At 45.7% G+C, this 23,589-nt stretch overlaps 2 protein-coding genes across 4 annotated transcripts; one reads left to right on the top strand and one right to left on the bottom strand.

Annotated features, from left to right (window-relative positions):
- The first annotated feature begins 1,068 nt into the window (after positions 1 to 1,068).
- Positions 1,069 to 8,844, top strand: LOC126542619 (neprilysin-1-like). The gene is made up of 4 exons (XM_050189751.1): positions 1,069 to 1,458; positions 3,943 to 5,448; positions 5,788 to 6,050; positions 8,445 to 8,844. Exons 1-4 carry the CDS (start codon positions 1,069 to 1,071, stop codon positions 8,842 to 8,844), a joined length of 2,559 nt encoding a protein of 852 aa, XP_050045708.1.
- Positions 8,845 to 12,104: 3,260 nt separating this feature from the next.
- On the bottom strand, positions 12,105 to 23,577 carry Pngl (N-glycanase Pngl). Of its 3 annotated transcripts, none has more exons than XM_050189796.3 (4): positions 23,346 to 23,577; positions 21,740 to 22,855; positions 17,091 to 17,286; positions 12,105 to 12,562 (listed from the first exon to the last, which is right to left on the bottom strand). In XM_050189796.3, the coding sequence occupies exons 2-4, from the start codon at positions 22,841 to 22,843 to the stop codon at positions 12,393 to 12,395; spliced, it is 1,470 nt and encodes a 489-aa protein (XP_050045753.1). In that variant the 5' UTR covers positions 22,844 to 22,855; positions 23,346 to 23,577; the 3' UTR covers positions 12,105 to 12,392. The 3 variants fall into 3 exon arrangements, with proteins under 3 accessions (XP_050045753.1, XP_054933157.1, XP_054933156.1); XM_055077182.1 differs by lacking the exon at positions 23,346 to 23,577 and adding an exon at positions 23,137 to 23,298; XM_055077181.2 differs by lacking the exon at positions 23,346 to 23,577 and adding an exon at positions 22,920 to 23,059.
- Positions 23,578 to 23,589: the final 12 nt, after the last annotated feature.

The following is a 23,589-nucleotide window of genomic DNA, read 5'->3' as shown; positions in this document are numbered from 1 at the left end:
AACTTAGGTATAACTAATGCCAGATTCAGGAGACGTATAGTTATTCAAGGCTTTTTGAATACAGCTATAGCTCATTTCGCAGATCAATGACACCTCCTATTCATTTGGCACAAACAGTTCTTTCATCCCCCCCCCCCAAAAAAAAACAAGTTCGATTGCATTGTCGAATACGTGCATTGAACTTTTATCGTCAAAGGGCTGCCAGCCGTGTGACGATAAAAGTATAATGCAGTACAATGCGCGAGATCATGGTATGGCGTCATCCTCTCAGTGTTCAATGTGTGAAGAAGATGAGACGATTGATCACTTTAATTATTCTGTCGCCGTTTTTTTTTTATTTTTACGAAACAAAGAGGGCATTTTGGTATCACGATACGGACAAATTGGTACTAATTTTTCCGTTATTTCTATGGGAGCCTCCTCTATTGGACACTGTCAAAGGGATTCTGCGCAGCCGTGGACATTTCTTTTAGTTCTCTCAAAGTGATTTTCATGATTGGTTCTTCATGCGTTGTCTTTCATTCATTTCTTCCCAAAAGTTTCTGTTGATTTTAGTAGTGCTCTAACTTCTTTCCTAAAACCGTCCGAATCTGGGCCAATCCCCCACAGTAGGTATGCGCCATAACTGAAGGAAAATGAAAATATTTTAGAACCAACGCTCACGCAACTTGGTTTAAAATTTCCATTTTAAATATCTTTTCGCTAGGAGCCTCCTCTCTTGGCAACTACCACAGGGGTGTCTGCTCAGCCGTGCAGGAATTCATAGTTGTTCAAGACGTTTTTCTTAAGTTCTTCAAATAGTCTTTTTATCCGTTTCCACGTGACCAGTTTTTGTACTACCAACATCTACCTAATACCATCCAAATCTTGGCCGATCCCCCGCAGTGGGTACGCGCCATCGAAGAAGGCGCGTACCCACTGATCCAATCCAATCCAATCAGGTCGGGCGGCTGGTGAGATTGAAGAAGAAGAAGAATTCTAACCGCTGTGCCGCTTGGTCTCGGAGAGCTGTCACGTCGACCTCGAAAAATAAGTTCAACAAAAGCAGGATCTCGTGCAGTGTTACAAATGGCGAGGAAGCGCAAGCGCAAGGGCGCTAGCAAGAAAGCCAGCGTGCGCGAACGAGAGATAACCGCTTCTGCATTCCCAGCTGCGCCGGTGACGCAAGCGGACGCCGGGACACGGGAGGAAGAGAAGTGCGACCAGGAAGCTGCCAGTCACGAGAAGACCCACCACGCCGAAGCTCTTGCGGGAGAGACGTCGACGCCTAGGGAAGGCGTGCCAGACGGGATCACCGCCAAGCACGCGGGTCTCCGAGAACTTGCAGAGCACGACGAACGTGCTGGACAGCTGACCACCACGGCGGACAAGAAGAGCACCGCAGGCGCTGACGACTCGGCATCACCCGCTCCGGTCGCTGAGCCGGGATGCGTCGCATCCAGAGACCCTGAAAGAGCGGTAACGCAATACGTATATGATCCGGTCGTATATAAGTTCTGATACCCAGGTGCGACAACATAGAGACATTAGCTCGTGAAACATTAGGCGCACATATCGGTTGCACTTAGGTTACTGTTGCATGGGCAACGTTTTTGGCCAACACCAGAGGCAGCGCCAGGACTTTTTAACGCGACAGCGTTAAGGAGCTCGTGTTGCAGAAAAGCCGGTGTCGACGTTGGCGGCGTTGGCCGTGAGCGATAAATCCGAGAAGGCACTTCATAACTAAAGAATATCTTGCAAGATGGGCGGGTGATAATCGAACCAGGGTCTCCGGAGTGTGAGACGCTACGACTCAGCCACGAGTTCGTTCGTTCAAAGCTGGACATAATCGCCTCTAGTGAATGCGGTGTTGCCTTAGAAACATGCCGTAGAAAGTTATACTACGGTGTATATCGCTAATTAAGACCATGTAACTTACAGAAGTCGCAGTTTCACGAGTAGCGAAGTACGTTTCTGCTACATTTCTTCTGCGCTCTGCGCACACGCAGAGCAATATTGCGGCAAACACAGAAGACCCCCTCCTCGCAATGTACGGCGCTGCCCCGACACGTGGCGCGCCACTCGCCCCATGATCGCGTCCGCCTTCATGGCGCGTGGCGGCCCGGCTGTCCGTGCCGATCGCGACGTTTGGCTGGCGTAGATCGTTTGAGTGCGCAGTGCGAACGGGGTGCGATAACGCTATCGCGTTCCACTCTTGAAGGCGAAGCTTAAGCGTCTCCCAATTTTTGTGCTGCGTTTGCAAAGCATGATTCTAAATTTTCGTCGGGAGTGCAGAAGGGCACTCCACTTGGCACTTCATAGTGGGGGTGGGTAAGTGAGGAGGTGATATGAGGGGGTCGGCCTCCTCCTTAGAGCCCGCCCTCGCCAAAACAATCCGCGAACAAAATGTTGTGCATGGCTTATTAACGTCAGCCATTGAGCTATAGTTGATCCAACATGATCCTGCATGGTTGTAGACTGTTCCGTTACACCACAGCAACGATTCGCTTAGGAAACCATGTTTCTTACCAATTGTTGCTTCGATATAGTCAACTAACAACGCGCGTTTCTTGCAGACAGTTTTTTATCAAATATTGTCCAGTGTGACGGTGCCCACAGAAAACGGCGCAGAAATGGTCAGAGCGACGCGGCGCCCACGTTATCGATGAGATCAGCCGGCCATGAACGATGGATAAGACTGGCATAGAATCGAGAGGAAGGCACCGTTATATAAGATCCCGGCCCTGACTTGGCGATTATTCAGTATTCTGTGTACGGCCGGCGTGCGCAACCGCGGAGCCACTCGAAAGGGCGAGATCTGCGTGTCCGAAGGCAGGACCGTGACTGCAGGAAGGACATGTGTGTCCGCTTCTTTTGTCTTTCTTTTCTGTTACGCACCCGTAGTACGATAAAAAAAAGTCAAATCGCGCAGTTTTTTCTATAGTGTTCTGTAGAAGAAACAACAAAAAGTTGTCACGTGTGTGCAAATCTGTCCGAATTGTTTCGAGGTATATATATATATATATATATATGTAGGCTTCAGTTGAAAAATACTTGAGCGCCGAATACTTTCTGCTAGTTCTATTTGCTTTATCCAAATTGCAGGAACCTACTTGTAAAGCACATCGCATGGTTATATTTCTGTTCACATACCATGAAAGGACCATGCCTATATGCACTATTCCTATATGCACTAATGCGCCGCATATTAGCTAAGACCCCGGCGAAACTATAGACTGCTATAATATAAAACGTTAATTCGCCCTGTTCTAGAATATGCATCTGTCGTTTGGTTCCCCTATAAGCAATGCGAAATAAGCTCGCTCAATAACGTTGAACGGAAATCTATCTGTTTCATTTGCCAAAATTACAGCCGCACTTTCTCACCAACACAGCCTCAACTATTTTTGAACATTGAGCCATTACTTTCACGTTATCACATTGAAGCCTTAGAACTTTTATATGTAATTAATAACTCCACATCTGTTCTTTCTAATTGTAACTATATCGCATTTACTAACGCAAGTTGTACCCGCAGCTCCCACGCCTTGAGCATAACACCTATTTATGCCCGTACTAATACATTCAAGTAGAGTTTTTTTCCACGTACAATGGAGCTTTGGGATTCTCTACCCGATAACATTCGTTCACTATCACTAAAATATTTTATAGCTACCACTGGTAAGCACTTCGCTAACGTGTAAAGCGCTTCTTTTTGATCATTCCTCTCTTTGTGTATATGTGTGTTTTTAATGTGTAATGTATAGTAATGTATAATGTTCCCACTCCTGCTATAGTCCTATATTGGACTGAAGTATATGTAAATAAATATAATACGACAAATTATAACAATTAAAGCTGTTCACTAATAACTGTAAAGAGCTCCTATTCTGTATATTATATAGATCGCGCTTGTCTCTATGGCTTTGACTTCACAAAGAACGGTGCTTTTATCAATCGCAGGGACCCTCAAGCGAAGGCAGCCACTGTCCCATCGGTGACGCGGACAGCGGTGCTTCCGTACCGACTACTAATCATAGGAGCGAAACCACGACGCAGATCATCATCATCGGCGTCGCTCTGCTGCTTTTCGTCGTAGTACTCTCGAGAAACTTCCTACCCGTGGAAGACAACGCGTATCGCGCAGAGAATATTGTGTCGCCGAACCACAGCGTGTGTCGAACAAGCGCCTGCACGGAGTATTCGAGGCGCCTGCAGCATTCCCTCTCCACCAAGGCCAATCCATGCTACAACTTCTACCGCTACGTCTGCGACTCGTGGAGCGACTCGTCCGGTAGCATCCTGTCCATGACGAGCGAGCGTCTCAAGACGCACGTGCTACGCAGCTGGATCGACGGCGACACGATCGCTCTCAGGCGGGTCGGCGAAATGACGCTGCTCGCAGCGTCACTGTTCCGTTCCTGCGTCTCCGGGAACAGTCTTCGAAGCGTCTCTTCTGACGGCATGGCCGAGCTTCGAGCACTTATGGATCAGCGGGGCCTTAAGTGGCCGAGTGCTTCAGCGTCCACCCCGCCAACGCGGGACCTTCTGGGAATGCTTGTTGACTGGACTCTCAACTGGAACGTAGACGTCTGGTTCTCGCTGCGAGTGATTCTCGCCGACACGCCTCGCCACAGGTTCACGTTTCACGTGCGCCACAGCGCAGCGCTCCGGCGGTGGTCCAAGGAACGAGCTGCCCTGGAAGCTGCGGAAAAGCACGTAGCCTTCGTGACCGCCTACGCCAGGGAGTTTGGGACCAGCAACGCCGAGGGATTCGACCGCGCAGTTCAGGACGTCTTAGAGACAGAGCCGGAGATCGAGAAATTTCTGACCGACTACACGCCCGAACGTGAGCTCGCCGGTGACGGCTCCAATCAGAAGAAAACAGAAACGGACGCCGAGCGTTGGAGAAGCGCGGTTCACCGTAGCCTGGGGCCTTCCGCTCACAACGTCTCCACAGGGGACATCGCATTAATCTCCAGCCAAGGTCTTATCGCCGCGGTGGCCATTTTGCTGTCCAGAGACGCCAAGAGGGAGAAATACTATTCGTCTATAGGCTGGGCGGTGGCCAGAGAGCTGGGTCGCCTCGTCAGCGGCAGTTTGAGGGAACTACACGGCATGACGAGCACTGACCTGCTGCTGTGGTGTTGGGACAGGATGGACAAGTTGACCAGCAGCGCTCTTGTGGCGCCGTTCTACAGGAGCACGCCACTGGGCAGCGCAGCGGCGTTATCGCGAGAGCTTTTCGACACGTTTCGAAGCAGCGTCTCTCTGGCCCTTAGCGAAAATTCGTGGATGGACTATCGGACGAAGCAGATCGCGTCCTCAAGGATAGCGACCTTGTCGCTCGCCTTCGGGTTTGCCAAGGGAACCGTGCCTCACGTTCCGCGCGTTGACCAGCCGTCAAAAAGCAACGGAAACGAAACACTATTTCGTGCTTGGAAAAGAGCAACCACTACCTACCAATCTGTACGTATACTTGCGCATCTCATTTCATGCTAGCTACACTAACAAATGCCGTTTTATAACATCGTGCCAGTCTGGGCGCCTCAGGATATGATCACAACGTGCACTGTATACTGTAGACGTCATACATGCGTCCTGAACTATAAATTGACGATAAACTACATACCGCTGGTCGCTGTCTTCCTACTGGTCTTCCAACACCTTCACTTCGCGCTAATATCGGTGTCACTACCACGCATCAACAAAGCCACGCACTCCATTTGCGGCAGCGAATGCATTTCCCTGACCCATTCAAGGGTCTCATGTGTACGGTTCTTTCGTTCTTGTGTTCTTCGCATCCAGTTGTCCTTGGAGGCAAAGGCGAGCTTGCATTCCTACGAACTGCTCATGAGCAACGCCTTCTTCCACGGCGGCACGGCCACGGTTCGGCTGCAGCCAGCGCTGCTGCAGATGCCCCTGTACGCAGACACATTGCCTGTCAGCTTGCGGTACGCGGGCCTTGGATACGTCCTCGTGCATCAGATGATGCACGCCCTAAGCGACATCTTCCCCTTACTGGAAGAAGACCTGCGAGACCCAAATTTGCAGAGTCATCCGTCAATTCAGTAAGTGGGCGTTGGTTCTTGAGGAAAAGAAAACGCACTTTCACTTAGATTTAGGCGCACGTTGAGGCTCCAGGTTGGTCGGGATCAGTTCAAATCCTTGCGCTGCGGTGTACCTCGTGACAGGCCTTGGAACAGCTTTGGGAATTGCCTCGGGGCCAACTCAGATTTGACTATTCAAGTACATTTGAAAGGCAGAGATGCTCGCATTAGACTCGGCCGATTTGAATGAAGTTTGTTGCCTTTGAGAGCTACAATATGCTGACTGCTGTCTGTAGTAAATCGAATTTTATTTTAGGGCCTCAGAAGTATTACGATAATTCCCGAAAATGAGCAACCTATAACTAAGTAGGCAGCTATAACTGTCTTCAACCAGCAAGCCGAGATGTACGACAGGCCATTTGCAACGCTCTTCTCTGTAACGCGGCTTTTCGGCGCAAAGCTCGCGTGCGAAGTGCACAGCGCGCTGGAGCCAAAAGTAATGAATTGGCTTTTCAAGAAAGACGTTTCACCGTCACCTCTATCAACTATGAAATAATTGTACGCGTGCATTGTATATATATATATATATATATATATATATATATATATGAACCTTATGACTACTGCACAAGTGAATAGTTCGAATATATTAAAATGAGGTACCGCACAGCACAAGAAAGATAATAGAGGGAATTAGGGAGCTGGGAACAAATGCAAAGCGGTAAAATATCGCCGACAGGGCTCTGAATGCAGTTTGACTTGGGAAGCTGACATTCCTTACCTTTAGCTCTACTAGCAATCTGGCTAAAGCGATCCAAGGAACGAAATATATACAGTGCCGTCAAAGCACGGAAGCACCGTCTTCGCAGTACTCCGTATGCTCGTCCACATCCCATTTTTGTTGGTACTGAGTCTTTGAACACGAGGCCCTAGAAAGAAACCCTTTCAACTTTCAGTTATACCATAAGAGGCTTGTTGAACTGAAAGTAGGTTGCTTCTTACTGATCGTAAAGCAGTGCACTCAGCCAACACCCAGAATTTGGAACGTTATTTCAGTCGCATTTCAACGTGGCGTCAGTGCCTTAGTTTTTTCGCAGGATTTCGCGCACGCCGATGATCATGACCTAAGCACGTCTCTTATCGTCGCTGCAAAAAAACACACGCAAGAACAAGCGCGGTATCGCCCGAAAGGCGAAGCATTGATTGCGATAGCAAATTATTAGACGTCTGTACGCAGTAATGTTAGATGTTCTATAAGCTGTATAAACTGCTGCTAAAATTCGCTTACCAAAACAATTGACAATCACGGAACTAGGCGCGAACAAGGCGGGCGAGAGCACAGTTCATACGAAGCCATCAGCCATTTCGGGTCGGCTAGCCTTCGAACCCACCGCAGAACACATCAAAGATAGGACGCGCGCCACCGCGCTCGGCTAAAAGCGGAGACGCACTTCCTTGCCCCTCTCCCCCTCCTAGCGCGCGCACCCTCCCAACACCTTTTAGAGGGTGTTGGGAGGGTGCCGCGCGCGCCTTCCTCCCATGCGCGCGCGAGAGTAGACGACACCGCATCAAGCCACTATCCGTCTCCTCTCGCCCTCGCATGATTTTCCCTCGCACCTACAGCATACGGCGCAGGGCGGCGATGTTATCGCACTTGGACTTTATGCGGAACCTCATGGCGACGGTGACGCCGACCGCGGAAATTCGCCTGGAGTGTTCATTTATAATTGCTATCACAATAAAAACATAGAAGAAAGAAGGCAGAAGCAACGTGCAATTTAGCTTGACCCTAAATACGTTGTGGCCATCGTGCGTAGCAAGATAGACGTGCCGACAGTTAGCGCGTCAAAATTAGGACTAAATCTCGACGCATGTGGTTAGCGAAATCTTCAACGCTATACTATGCAGTTCGCCAGAGCTATACCAGCGACAGTCGAAGAATTGTATGCAGAGAAGCTACGCACCGAGGTGTGATATGCATTTCATATCGCGCAATTCGATAAAGCGGTAGACTACCTTTCAGCTATAACTACGGAGAGAAGTACATTGGCGCAAGGCCTTCTGACGTGATGTGATTCGGTTTACGGCACATTATCCTGTTATTCCGCTCACTATATTGATACGATTCAAATTGGCAATTGTATACACACATTGTGCTTCTCAGCTGTGTGATTTAGCACAAACCGTAAGGGATTTATGCGACTTGCTCTCCCTGTAGGCATTTGTCATGGCTTTCCAGTGTATAATGGCTTGATGGCTTCCAGTGGCTTGATGCAAGTTGGGATCTTAAGGGAACTTTGTTGTTTTTCTGACATTTTATTTCCCCGACTTGGGCTGTATGAATCAGACTACAACGTCACTCAAATCCGGAGTGAGGAAGCCGTACTGTCCTAAACGATACAGCGACGGACGCAGGGAGCGCAACCGACGCGTCCAGTGCCTGCGAAGCTTCCATCGTGAAGCGTCGGCGTCCGTGGACGACACCTTCAGCAGCCACAACTACTCGGACTGGTTCTGCGACTTCGCCGCTGCGCCGCACCTTTACGCCGCGGCGTTCGGGCCGCCAGGCTCGGGCCGTCCGAGCCGCGCCCAGCAGGAAGAAAGGCTCGCGGGCATCGAAGAGCTCAGCGCCGAGCAGCTCTTCTTCGTGGGTCTCTGTTCGACGCTGTGCGCGAACCCGAAACCCGACAGCGGCCCTTCGCCAGCCGAGGCGAGGTGCAACGTGCCGCTCATGCACATGGCCCAGTTCGGGAGCGCCTTTCAATGTGCCCCGGGGCTACCCATGACCCCGACCACGCGCTGCTCCTTCTGGTGACGCTTTCGCGGTGTTACAAAAGCCGCGTACGCGAATCGACGCTGTAGCGTCTACGTCGCGCTTACTCAGTTTGTACGTCTGCATTCCGTTTCCAGGGTCTGTTTCGTTGCCCGAACATATAGCGCTGCAACCGACTGTGCTGCTCTCGTCACGGTGCCAACCGCACGAGACCCTGGCACGCAAAATAGGATGTCGGCACGTGCCAAACGTTCTACATCACTGTGAGGCACCGTACCTTATTCCTAAGCAATTTAGTCGTGTCTGGGATACTGTGATCCTTAAGCAAATGTTCGCTGAATTTTGTAATGAGCTTTCACCTTCGGTGTTGGGCGAAATTGAGTGCGGCATTATTTCGTGCTTTCCTATGCGCGAAAACTTCGTGACCGCACATTCCCGACAATATCCAGCCCAGTTGGGTGTTTGCCATGGGGCTACAGTACTCAAATAGTGAAGTGTTACACCAGACACAATTCTGATATTGTGTTTTATGTAGCGCTTTAGTTTATTCCATTGTGCAATAATATCGCGTTTCTAGGTTGGTGCTTGCCTTCACCTGCCGTATAATAGATGCCATTTGCGCGATGGCGCCACCGCCGTTCGCGCCCTGGAAAGCGAGCTCCGCTGCACAGATATACTTAGCGGGGTGAAGCCCACACTGCGTGAACGAAATGGTTTTTTAATGACGCTATGCAATCTACGCATCGCGAGTGCATATATAATTCTCCTGGGGCAGTATTCTCGGGCGATCACTTTCGGCGATAATGTCAGTGTCGCGTAACTTAATACAGGGCGCGTTGGTTGATTCGACCGCTTTTGCTCAACCAACGTAGAACTCAAGTGATTGTCTGAGAATACGTCCCCTGGTTTTCCATCATACTTACGAAACTTCAACGAATCGGCACGTTAAGAAGCGTAGTTAGCGAATATTAACATCCAGCCGTAGCAGCGTAAATCGCTCAGCGAAATTCACTGAAATTGTATGTACGTGACTCGTTTTCACTAAGTGTTTTCCGACACCTTTCCAAATCCATCTGTTGATCTTACCAGGCTACTGTTGCCGACATAGTCAAACTAAAGTTGGTACCACGAATCGTCAAGCTAAGCTCAATGTTGTGATTTGAAATATTTTCAAGAGTGTATTTTAAACTGCAACATTAATTAGGGTGCATTAAGGTGGATGAAGGACGATTAAGGTGAATTACAGTAGGCTTTACAAGGCTTTCGCCTTCGCGTCTCTTATGTGATAGCTAAGCACACTATCGCAACGAGTTGGCGACGTGCTATGATCCGCTAAAGACGCGAAGAGGTTTTTCTGGTACCGGAATTGGAAACAGTACGTTGCAGATATTTCGCATGGCGTCATTTCCACGTGACACAGGCTGAGAGTACTGCGCGGAAGCTATACCGCTGTGGTCGCCTACTGCTCTAGATCGCGCGTGCCTTGTACCTTTTCTTGTTTGCATGTGATCTAGCGGCCGGAAAACGCATCACACGATCGCAGCTTGGCGATTTGCTGAACGTTGGTGCCGAAAGATTGCGTTTTCCGGTACCGCATTAACCAGTAAAGAAGCGTACCTGTATTGGGTCATTTTGTGCGTTCTCGACAGCGAACGTTGGCGCCGGGGCATTGTACTAAACAGAATCGTATCCACAAGGTTCTACTGTAGTGACAAATTTTCGGAAGAATAGCAGAAACGGCAGGTTGGTTCCTTTCAATTATTAATGCAAATGGTACAATATACAAGCAAAACAGCAATATGATGCCAACTTTCAATTGATTTATTCTTATAGTCGGGGGCCCTTTGTTTTAGCCGACATGCTGCTGCACAGTGCATCTCAGACTGCATAGACAAGGGGGGAAACAAGAAAATAAAAAACTCATACAAAAGCAATAAATCATACTCCTCCTATTCATATTAGACGATGAGCAAAACGAGAACAAGGTGAAAGCAGGAGCCAATGTTTCGACAAGTGGACTTGTCTTCTTCAAGGCGACATGTGCTTTCCTCGCCACAGTATATATAGGTGCGGTTCTTCTAAAGGCGAGAGGGCGTAAGGCGGGTGTGTGCGGCAACGAGCGAAGGTGTGCTAGCGTGTCGAATTGAGAATAAATGAGTGCTGTGCACAAGGCCAGGGACCCGGCCGTCTGTCAATCACGTGTCAATGCCCGCGTGTCAGCCGGCGTGCCAACGCCGTGCACAGCAGCCCCTCTTATTACCTGTTTCACTGGTGGTCGTAGGCTATCGTGTCTCTGAAAGAGGTAATAGAAGGAGCGGCATATAGTGCTATTCATATAGTACTACTGGCAACACCATTTCGCTATCAATGATGCCCACAAACAGCTGCCTTGCAAATATTAGAAAACATTCTGCCACAACCCAAAGCAGTGTGCTGTGCAATTTTTTATCCTTAATAATAATAACTTCCACTAATTACTTCCTCAAGCTTTTCTCAAACACTAGAAATTTTCACCAAATATCTTGTTTTGGTCTACCGCCCAAGGGTTTCAATACTGAGCATCTCCAGTACTTAAAAGTCAGGCTGGCCCCGCCCCTCCCCCCCTCACGTTTTTTAAGGAGGGGCTCTGCCCACCCTAGGCAGGTCAACTCTAGCACAGCAGCACCCATTCGACAAGTTCTGGAAGTTATTGAAGTTAATTTATTACCAGTAGTGCCTTTTGCGGGGCAATTAAAATTCTCAAATTTTTCAAATAGATTTAATCGTGATTAATTGGTTGATTATGTATATATATATATAAATGAGCATGTGTGAGTGTGCACATGCTATACTGGTCGCCACCCTGTAGGGGCCCCCTCTTCAGCCTAAATTGTTGCACTTCAGCACTGAACATCTCGATTGTTAGGTGGCGTGCCTGAGAATTGAACAGAATGCCCTGGAATGTAACAGCTCAAGCTGTAAAGTGCTGAAAACAATGTTTGTGAGCATGCTGGAAATTGATGAACTGAATTTATCTATATCCTATGGAGGGGTATTACAAACAGTAAGCTTTGTTACTGTATAATAATGGTATTCCACTAAATACATCCTTCGTTTTGTGTTTGAGCAAAAGTATAATCAATATGCACTCTTTGTGTCAATACACCTGCTAATGTAGCTGCAGATCTCACAATAAACTATAATGTAGCTTTGTCGATAGTTCTGCACAACACGAGGGAGATAACGTTCCTGTGTCGTCTGAGCGGTGTTTTTTTTTTTACCACTCCCCATACTTAAGCAGCTGGCGGAACAGTGAAGAGAGCTTCAAGGATTAAAAATTTTTATTTGTGCTGCGAATTTCTCGTACTGCTATAAAATGCTTGTTTAATGACATGACTCGATGCAGTGCAAATGCATTACATATTCCATTCATGATGTTCAACTAATAGAGGTTGTGCTCATAGTGTAAAATCCTAAGTGCAACAAACATAAGATTTCGATTCACCCCATTAAACACAATTGAATTCCTAATTTGAACACCTCTTAGCTCCTGAGGCATTATTCATATATGCTTTGGAAATATAAGACACTTGGTACAGGCTTCTGTCTCTTCAGTCTGATAGTGTCACAGCCATCTCTAAACTGTAGTGTTGGTTGTCTAATGATTCCCTGCACAATTGAGCATGTTGCCAGGCATTGGTTCCTTGGCCACCAGTGACTACTGCTTTCAAACACACAAACTTTGCTTTCTTCAGCGACGTCACAGAATGTACTCCATTGGCTGAAACAAACAAGATATGGATCAGTCAAAACAGTGAATAAAATTGATGTAAGGTCTGTACTGCCTAGGAGTATAAAAACAGCTGCACATTGGTGCTTAATCTAATCTCCTTTATATACCCCTGTGTCTGCTACATAGGTGTAGAGATTTCATCACCTTTTATATGCCCCTAATGTAGTGAAGGACCCCTATACAAGAACTATACAAGGATATAGGCAATGGGAGCCCTCACTGCAACTGTCACAAAACAAGTGCAGTAGCAGATGACAAAGTTTGTTGGCACTCCTGTTCCACTGTATTTTCTCATGCAGGACACACAACCCCCATTTTCGAGGCCAATTTTTTTTTAATGTTCTGCTAAAGATTTGATTTTGAATGCATGGCTTTCGATGTCAGTTTACATGGTCACCAAATGTTTTAAGGTTGCTGGAATATCTAAAACCATGGATGGCACCAAGGCTGACCATATCTCAGAGAGTGCCGACGAGGTAAGGGTACTAGTAAACTCCAGTGATGACTGGAGCAACATGGAGAGCGGGTGTCGAAGAGTGAAGCAGACTTATGTGCTGAATCTTAAATATATGTGTGTTTAGGATGCAACCACTGTTTGTATTACTCAGCACATTGTTAATCACACTGTCCACACTTTTAGCATATAGTAGTAAGCCCAACTTGCATAGGAGCTGCATCTCACCAATTTTTTTTTCTTTAAGTGCAGGTCTTACGCAAGCAAACATAGTATTAGCTGATGTGAAGAGAATTGGCAGGCCACTGATGCCAAAGATGTTGCCCAATAGGTTATATTTCAAATTCCACCACTGCTCTTTTTTAGTATCTGTACTTTCTTCCAGAAGTGAGTTCAAGTTGTAAAGATCAGTGGCAACCCTGTATTGTTGCACACCCTGCTGCAACACTAACCAGCTCAACCATGCAGTGGCACTATTCCTGTTTACTAGACAACCTAGCAGGCACAGATATATGTAGAGAATACAGTGGCTTGACAGTCCAAAAATAAAATACTCTGCAACACATGTGTGATGCTGCTCTTTTCATTTTCTGGGCTTTGAGGTACAGATCATATGTAGAATGTTATAACAGCATTACTGGTCCGTCTCATGCTACGAAGACACTTTCTCCAACTGAACCACAGATTCAACCAGTTGCGGTTAGCTTGGTGAAAATATGTTTGTTCATATTGTGCAGTGAGGTTTGCCTTGTGTATTGCGTCACTTGATGAAAACGTTGTATCTTTTACCTCAAGTAGCCAACAAGGTAGGCAAGCCACCAAGCAAAGCTCTGCAGGAGCCACATTTTGTAACGATCCATTTCGTTTTCTCATACTTCTTTTCCCATCATCTGCCACACAGCTGCTGATGAAATGCAATGGTGACAATAATACTGAATGTTTATTGATGCATAATGTGAATATTAAGTAACCACAGCCAAATCACATGGCTTCAAAAGCCAGAGCTAAGTAAGCAGACATTTCTGTGCCGAGAGCCAATAAATAGCACAGGCCCGCACATAAAACCCATTGACAGTGCAGCAACGTGGAGTGGTCGTTCCCAGTGACAACCTAGCCAAAGAACAAGTAAAGGGATGAAAAGAATTGGCAGATTCGTCCAAGGGGTGACGCACAGAAAATGACAGCAAGGTTTAGTGTTCTGCTCGAGCTCCTAGAAGCTCTGTTCTAGCAATATGCAGGGGCGAAATGCTGGCACGACGCAGCACACTTCTATGCAGCAGCAGCATATCGCAATGCTGCCACGATACGGAATGCTGGCAGTGGCATTACAGGCACCACACCTTGATGGTGCTCAAGATGAGACGGACGGAAAACCATCAGCATTTGTAAGCACCCAATGGAACAATTGGAAATGTTTAGCTTAATGTTTGCTGTCTGTTCGACTCGGGCCAGTGCATGCACCACAATGTCGTAGTCACACAGCTAATCAGCAGCAATGCTAGCGTGTGTGCCGACACCAGAAGCGAAAGGCAGAACACAGCCCTGTTTCTCATGCGGAGCTGAATGAGTGAAGCATGATGATGGTTTTGGCTAGGCCGTCTTTGCAGCCAAATGTGCTGTGCGTTGCTTGCATCTCTGGACAACTTCTAAACCTCTGCACACGTGTGGTACGTGTACTATTGATACCTTCATAGAACAGCAGTAACAATAGCGCTGCCAAAAATGCACCTTCGAGTGTCCTTCAATTGCTATGACAATAAAAAGAAAAAAGACATTAATACGGAACCTTGCGGTAAGGCCACAAGATTGTTTTGTACACTTTCACTGTGTTACGAGTTGGCCACATGTTATGTGTACAGGGAGGGGTTTACTCCCTTATGTGTACGGGTGGCAACCAGTTGGGTTTTCTTGGTGTTTCTGAGGGGTCAGAAGCTCCACGTGGTGTCAGGTGATGAGTCACCATGGAGGCACGGTGCGGATGCAGAGAATGGATTCGGAGATCGCTTGAGTTCGGATTCCGCCGACGGTCATAATTGTTCCACACAGACAAACCTCGAGTGGGATTGCTGTACGTAGTGCTGTGGCACCGGTTCCCGAGTCCTTCGCTAACCAGAGATGCAACCAGGGCTTAGAATGGCCTAGTAATTTCGACCATACGTTACGTTCATGGGGCGGGGGTCCACTCTCCTACATGTCCAGGCTGCAACCAATTGGACTTTCTTTACATTTTTAAATGCTGAGATAAGCCTGCGTGGTGTTGAGTGACGACTCACAGCACATGCCATAGAAGTACGGCACGCACGTGAAGATTGCATTCGGAGAACCTCATCTTTTAAACACCGAGTTCAGGTGCTGCCGACGGCCATAATTTTTTTTTCTACGCAGACAAACCTTCAGTGGGACTACGGTACACGGTATTGTGGCACCGGCTCCCAAGTCCCTTACTGGCCATAAACGCCGCCGAGGTTTGAGATGGCCTGGCAATAAGTTGTGCATGCCTAGTGCATTTCGCTGAGACTGTACCAACTATGTGGAAATAGGAAAGGGAAACATAGTTGCAGAAAGAAAGAAAACAGTTTTGTTTTCCAATACAGTTACGTTTAAGAGTAAGCCCATCCCTCTGGGTTGTGGCCTACCAAACTTTTAACTCTCTCTGGCAATTGCATCTGTGGGACAGGCCAATGGCCCTACCACCTTTTTTAATTGTCTGTTTGAGCTATATTAATCTAGACAATATCCTGTACCTCAGTCTGGGCTGAAATCAAGATATATAATAGATCAGTTAGAAGTTAGATAAGGATATAATAGATAAGTTAGAGGGAGTCTGGCTGTAATCAGATTTGCTGATGGATCAGCAAGGCACTATACAGTAGTCTGGGCTCTAACAGTCATTGAGACAATCGAAGAGTGAGACACTGCTTGCTCTATCATTCAATATTTAATTCATTTGCATTACCTGCAATGTATTTACATGTAAATGTTTAGCCATCTGGTCTGCACTGCTTCTTGTCTGCATTTGATCATCGCTGCCAATCATCACATGAGAGACTTCACATTCCAACGAAGAATGAAGAAGCAAGCAAAAGAAGAATCGAGACCAGAACGTTACTCTTGCTAAATTCAATGAGCTCCTCTCTCTCTCTTTACTACTTCATGCCTGCCAACTACCGCATGATAAGCCACACCACTGCTCAGTTTCCTGGGTTTTATTTGTTGTTGTTGTTGTTGTTGTTGTTGTTTCAAAATGTACTAATTCAAAGTCTACACTGATAATTACGAGACCATCACCGACTTAGATTTCACAAGTGTTAGTACGCACAAGCTACACCTGCACGCAAATACTATATTTGCTGCAGCCTCTGAAATAACATTTGTCTCAGGATTTTCAGGAAATAGGCTGTAAAAAAAGATAAGATGCGACTTATCTAGGCAAGTTGGACACCAGCAGGTGAGAAATTAGGGCGATGGAAACCATGTGATAATTATGGCACGACAATTTAGTTTTTCAATATCTATATGTGAATCTGCAGTGCTTGCTGGTCCCTCTGAATATCACCACCTGAATTTTTCTTACTTCGGGCTCAGCATGGCCCCAGACACAAGTACTGTTGCATTCGGTATGGAGGCTACATAAGAATCCAGACTTCAGATGGACAGTAATGCACATATTGTTGGTGCAGTGCGGCAAATGTGTGCAGCAACTGATACTGCACTAGCTATAGCCGTTTTCCATTTTGCACAAAGCAGTACTTAATTTTTCTTTAAGAAGCTATAGGCTCACTAACAATGAGTGATGATTATCAGATGTCTCAGCCACTACAAAATACACTGAATATTTACTCACAAATAATCAGAATGCAACAAACTGTGCTTCGTAAAATAATGGTGAGTTATTAACTATGGACGCAATCTAGAAGGAAATTCATGCAAGACTCATTTACAGTAAGAGATCTGACTTTGGAAAGCTTTTGTGTGTCAGCTTATAAAGTGAATGCCTTGCACGCACCTTGTCATTAAACTATCGGCAGTGTCCAGGCAAAACAACAAACAGGTAATACTTACAGCCCTCAATGGGAATGTTTTCCTCATCTGTGGACACTGACCAGTTGACTGATCCATTCTCATACGTTGTTCCCACACATGTCAAGTCTAGCCTTTCCACTGTCCTTCCAGGCAAGAGCTCAAGCCTCCAAGACAGCCATCCTTCCGGAGAGCCCTCCTGCCTTGCCAAGTAGCTCATCTTCCAGTCTTGTTCTACCTTGCAAACAGCACAACATCACTTGTCAAAAGAGGAACCTCCAGCACAGAAATATCTGTTTAATTGTGGGGTTTTACGTACTGAAAACTATATGGTTATGAGGCATGCCATAGTGGAGGACTTTGGATTAATTTTTGATGCTTTTTAACAAGCACCCAAAGGACACTGGCATTTTTGCACTTTGCCCCCATCAAAATGCAGCAACCGTGGCCAGTATACGATTCCACGCCCTCAGGCTTGGATGCGCAACACCAAAGTCACTACACCACCACAACGGGTACGACAGAAACAAACTTCTTGTTTCTTGTTACCAAAGGAAGCTTGCCCGAAGGTCACGACAGTTAGAAACAGCTTCCCATGTGCTGCTACATGCAGTGCGGATTACAACACAAGAGACCTCTAGCAGCAAAATAGAATCTTCAATATAATGATGAGATGTAAGTTTGTTCTTTGCTAATTTTTCAATGATATTAGTACTCACAAATAAAATTAAGTTGTTCTAGCAAGCTGTCATTTTGACTGCATGAATTAAATTTAAACATGATCATTCAGGAAGTCAAAATAAATTCAATAAAAACCATTTGTCAGGAAACGGTCCGAAAACCACAGCAATTAGATTGTCGCATCCGAGGCATTTCTCTTCAAACAGTCAACTGAAGGATATTTCCAGATTTCAAATTCGCAGGGACTTGTGTGAACTGGTCACTATCTTAGATTCAAAAGTTTCAATACATCTGCAGTACATGCTTTTAACTGGTTTGTCTTATTCTGCATATGAAAGAGCAACCATAGATACCTCAGGCCATTCTTCACTCCTATTCCTACCTAACCACCACTCTACCACAGGAACTACCCCTGAAACTGTGGCCACTGCTGGCAGCTTACATAAAGCACATTAATAAATTCAATCAAGTGACCTAAGAACCACAACTTAGGAGCCAGCTTGATTCAAAAGAGAAAACTTCCATTACAAGTCAACGAATAATAAAATTTTTTTTCCCTTCTGCCTAATCAAGCTGCTGCTATGCACCACCACCGCTCGGTACATTATTTTCTTGCACCTCGCCCACCTAGGCACCAGCACGCCCTTGCCTATCCCAGCTGCTGCGACTCGGAAACCGAAGCGACCATTGCTATATTTGTCAACTCAAGCTCAGGCAGAGCTGCAGAGCATTGGGAGACTCCAACAACTAGAGTACCCCCAGTAACCAAGCAGTACGCTTCACTTTGTGCATAGCTGAAGAGTTCCCTTTAAGACATAACACTGCAGAAAAAGCAACTAAACCTTCTTAAATTTGGTTCTTGAATAGCGATTCTGAAATAAGCACGCCCTGACGTGATGAGACTCATTCATGCCAGACACCAATGAATTGTTTCAATAAAAGCTTTCACCAGAAGCTATGTGTGGTAATCACCCATCAATAGAGCAATCGAGCAAATTGCAGCACAGTTCATGGTGTGCCGAGAGCCACAAAAACAAAGCCGAGACTACCCTTGCCAAATTCAAAACAGAATGGGACCACATTACCGAAGTGGCAGCAGTGCCCCACTCAAAGTCTATCCACACAGGCACCTATGCCTGTCAATGACACAAGGAGTCATTGACCGAGAGGGGAAGGAGGCTATGTACGCCACCTAGCTTTATCTAGTCCCATCCAAGCACACCCAGGTTGTGCCGGCTGCACAGAGACTTGGGTGAAAGTATCTGGTAAGCCAAACCTAGGCAGAGCCGCAGAGCTTTGGGAGCGCCAATAACTAAAGCAACCAGAGCACCGCAGCCGCCAAGCAATACGCTCCCATGCATAGCTGAATAAGGAGTTTTCTAAGGGATATAACAAGATGCATTAAACTTCCTGTCACTTTACATTGATGCAAATGCCCGCTAATGCCAATGCAAAAGGCATTCAAAGGTAAGCAGCAGCACCAATACAAGGAAGCATGCTACGTCAGCAAACTGCAAACATGTAGTACTAGTAAAGAATTCAACTGAAATGGATCAACACATTCCTCCATTTTATTATAACTATTCTTACTCTATACATGAAAGAAGCCCTGGACTTTCAACAGATCACCAGTTAGGAATAACCAGATGCACTACTCAGAAGAACCCAAAAACAGCTGGACAACACACCGAGTACAAGTCTGGAATGACAAGGAACATTGACAATAGGCATTACCATAAGTTCACTACAATTCAACTCTGAAGTTCAATCCTCATCAAGAAATGACCCAGCATCTCCAAGCAATAATTTAGTGGCCCACACATAGTTACCAAGAATGGCCAGCATGGAATTCTCAAGTCAGTCTACAATGAGACTCCTGGGAAGACAATTGAAGCTAGCTCCATTGGGCACAATGTCCTGTGCTATCCCAGAAAGGCTTGAATCACAGGCTCCAGATAATTTTGAGTGCCACGAGGACAAAAACAAAGAGGGGGACATGCTGGAAGTGAAGAGTATGAGAGCTATAATAAAAATTGAGGAAAGTTCTGATCTGTCTCTGTTAATTCTTTATAATGCTCAAGTTTCACTCCCACTCTGCTCTGCATTAAAAAATGGACAAGTCCACATTTGATTCCTGCTACAATATTTACATGTCTTTAACTGGTAGCACATACAACAGTGCTTTCACATTCATTAGGTGCAATTTTCAGCTTTTTGCTAGCACAAAGCCCCTTAGTCACAACTGGAGCTCAGCATTTTCAATTTAAACTGAAGGAAAAAGAATGAAAAAAAGGGATTTAATTTTTTTCCCCAAGGAATTCACTTTTTATTTAAAGGGCTCAGTGAAAGCAAATTTACCAGAGAGCTCATACGGCAATCAGGCAATGGAAGGAGCCTGATGACATCAAGGTCACATGCCAGCCTGCCACCAAAACGTTAACTTTTTTTTTTACATTATTTGCATCATTTAATGTTAGTTTTTTGTTATTTTTTTGTGCTTCTGCAACAGCTCACAAGACTTAGTCATATGTACCTATAGATAGTCACTTTTTTCTGTATAATGTTCTTGAACTCTATACCCACATGCTGGGAATAAAGTCCCATTTTAATTCGTGCTCAAATTTCAAACGCACTCGCTCTAATTCCCACATAGTCACTTCACCATATTGCATTGTGCTCTTGCTAGACTGTCTCTCTAAAACTTTGCAATTTTGTAGTATTGAAGAGCAGGATCTGCAGATACGTAGCACACTTCAGCATCAACAAATTATGGGAGCCATATATTCTAACAAAATTTTTAAAGATAACTAAATTCTACACGAAAATATTATCCATAGAAAAATGCGGGGAAAATCCTTCAGGAAGAATTATCTTTTTTAAAATAAGGTTTTGGTAGATATAAAAACTAAAAATATGTTGAACTATACAAAAACTGAAACTCAAAATGCATAACCACCGCTATAACCAATACCACGCTAGACTATTCGTAAACACAGCAAGATGGCAACTGATCTTAGAACTAAACAGCAAGAAAACAATTAAAAGAGGCAGCACATGTGATGCTTATGGCTTTTAGTACATTATACTTTTCATACTGTTTAGTCTCAAGACTTTCATTTTCAATGACCCAAAGAATTTTGGGTCATTGAAACCTAAGGCTTCTTTTTTAGTTTTATAGACAACTTTTGTGTCATGTGTGAACCGTAGGTAAACATTTCATTTGCTTTGCATTATATGTGTAACATGACTGTAGCCAGATAACGTGCACAGATCTGTCTCCTATGATGATGCTTTCAAAAGAAAGCGAGTTCCGTGCCTAACTTCATTATTCCTCGTTCAACGTTCCTGCTCTAAACCAACAAATGATGCTTGCTGCCTGTTATTCAGTGTTGGCTAAAGACATTTACCAAGAAGCCTTGTGCTCAATACCGAAACTCTGCAAGAAAAAGAAATTTCTGGTATATTGCCTGTAGGCAGCACTCATAAATAAAGGGTTAAGAAAGCGGATAGCAGCTCCAAACCTCAATTGAAGCTGTCACTGCACTTAATTTATAATGCATAGCATTTGCTGAACAAAAATTTTCTAACAAGGCTTTTCCAGCTACTATACAAACACACTGGAGTGATGACATGTTTCTCGAGTATCTCGCTTGTCATAGGAATCGGGTGAGAACATCATGAAGTGCACTTTCTTCCGTCAAGAAATGGTAGTGTTCTCTACTCAGTAAATTTGAAGAAGAGCTTCAAGTCGAGGCCCATCTTTGAATAATGGGGTATATCAGCATCAATGAGGTATATCAGCATCTACATACTCTGTATGCAACACATGGTTTTAGTTTAGTTGTGCTTCTTGGATAACAGACCCCTTATTGTTAGGTGGCTCAAAATAAACATTAAATGAAGGTTGAGGCCACCGGCATCAACCACACACATGTAAGAGAAGTGTAAATTACAATTTCACCACAGTGATTCAACTAATTCCAATGTGACTGCATTGAAGCATCTCTAACCTTCCGAAACATCTTCTCGATACTGAAGGCTCCTTTTGCCCAGCCCGAAATCTGTTTCATTTCCACACCATCCTCCCAGATGGAGTACTTGTCCATTGCTGATGAGTACTTGAAAATAATGTTTCTGCACTTGCAGCTGATTGGCTTGTATGAAAAGGGCACCCAGTTTCCAAGCTCTCCCCTCTGTTGCCGCCATGCCAAAGCCCCCGACAACCTTCCCTGCAATTCATTCTCAGTTGCTTTCCTTGCTGTCAGGAACTCTGCCAGTTCTAGCACTCTTCTCAGCACTAACTCTTCCTTGCGTTTCTGTGTGTATTGCTCTTGACATTGCCGGGTCAGTGCAAGCATTAGGTGAATGAGTTCCGTTTCTGGGTAAGTTGTGCGCCTCGATCGAACGGCTTCAAAGTTTGACGTGTAGCGCCAAGTGACGTCCTGTACTTCATCCTTGGAGAAGGCAAGAATGTAGGAGAGCTTCTTTCCCCAACCAGCCTCATAAACGAGGGGCGTGTCGCAGAGAGCTTCGCATGGGTCACAGTGAAGCCAACGCTGTTGGCTGTCAGAGTAGACTTCAGTCCAAACGTGATCAGTCCAGTCGAGCACATACCGAGCATCAAAGGCCAGCGACCTGGCAAAAAATGTAAAGCAGTTGGCCCATTCTCCACAGCGCCCCCTCCGTGTTTCGAGCAGCTTAGCAGGGTGGTTAAACCGAGGAAACCTTTCGTGGGTCCCACATTTTGAACAGGCATGTAGTTCCACACGTGACGCCCCACCGGCTATTTCATCAGCAGTAGGCTCTCCAGCTCCAGCATTTGTTGTGGTGCCACCACAATGGCTGCACTTTAGTGTATCCACCCAAGCAAAGAAAGACTCCTTGAACCAATGCAACAGCTCCATTAATAAAAAGTCTCTGAACCCTGGGTCGCGATTCTCTTTCGCAGGGGTATTGCGAGATGAGTAGTTAAGCATCGTCAGCTGTGCTCGGCGTGTAAGATCTGAAACGGGTATGCATGCCAACGCTTTCTCTTGCAGGTCACGCCTCTCGTATATTTGCACCCGTGAGAGATTTGTTTTGATCTTGGGGTACATGTCTTCGCCAACCTCCATGACGAGTGCCTCCTGAAAACAAAACATTGCGATCAGCATACGTTAACCCACAGTGTACATCGTATGTGACACGTACGGTTCTGCCCACTAAACAGTGACATACACGTCACCACAACTTTTCAATATCTGAACAAAGCTCCACGTATCTGTATGAGAGCACAACTTTGAACCCAAAGAACATTGAAAGCAAAGCTCTGCCACTTGATCGGACCGATGATAAGCGTCTACACAAGTGAAATAGTATAAAATCGTTCACAGGCGGGTATTTTGAGCGACAATCTGGTACAACATACCAGGTAGCACTGGCGTTCCGGTTGATTACGCAAGCAGCACTTTTAAATTATGCAGGCAAAAGAAAAAAAAAACGCTGCAAGAGCAAATAAAGTTCAGTGCCTCTGAACGCAAACAGCATTCCAACTCAAATTTATATTTTTGGTTTAGCGTTGCAAATGACGTTCGCAGCACCTTTCGTTGAAACTGAACATTGTTACGCCATACTTGCCAGTTTTATGCAGGTAATCTTCTCAAAAAGAACTGTTGTAGCGGCTCAGCCAGTAATTGTCAGCAGCCTCTAAATCACAAACAATTTAGGTAATTCACCACTCGCTCAGACTCGCTGATCTGTTTTTCCAGAATACGCGATTAACAGTTATCCGAACTTCGTACTCTGCCTTTTTTTTTTTTTTTTTACGTACTAAAACCGGTAACTATTTGTGACACAATATCATATCTGTATTACAAAACAA

The sequence above is a fragment of the Dermacentor andersoni genome, chromosome 2, assembly GCF_023375885.2.
Source record: "Dermacentor andersoni chromosome 2, qqDerAnde1_hic_scaffold, whole genome shotgun sequence".
NCBI classification, from domain to species: Eukaryota; Metazoa; Arthropoda; class Arachnida; order Ixodida; family Ixodidae; genus Dermacentor; species Dermacentor andersoni.
This window is presented reverse-complemented; position numbering and strand designations above follow the sequence as displayed.

Excerpts from the sequence above, each read along its gene's own strand:
- LOC126542619 (XM_050189751.1), top strand. The coding sequence starts at position 1,069 with ATGGCGAGGAAGCGCAAGCGCAAGGGCGCTAGCAAGAAAGCCAGCGTG. Across the intron at positions 5,449-5,787 it reads CAACCACTACCTACCAATCT|TTGTCCTTGGAGGCAAAGGC; the intron begins GTACGTATACTT and ends CTTCGCATCCAG. Across the intron at positions 6,051-8,444 it reads CAGAGTCATCCGTCAATTCA|GGAGCGCAACCGACGCGTCC; the intron begins GTAAGTGGGCGT and ends CGACGGACGCAG.
- Pngl (XM_050189796.3), bottom strand. The coding sequence starts at position 22,843 with ATGGAGGTTGGCGAAGACATGTACCCCAAGATCAAAACAAATCTCTCA. Across the intron at positions 17,287-21,739 it reads TCGAGAAGATGTTTCGGAAG|GTAGAACAAGACTGGAAGAT; the intron begins GTTAGAGATGCT and ends GCTGTTTGCAAG. Across the intron at positions 12,563-17,090 it reads AAACATTCCCATTGAGGGCT|CCAATGGAGTACATTCTGTG; the intron begins GTAAGTATTACC and ends TGTTTGTTTCAG.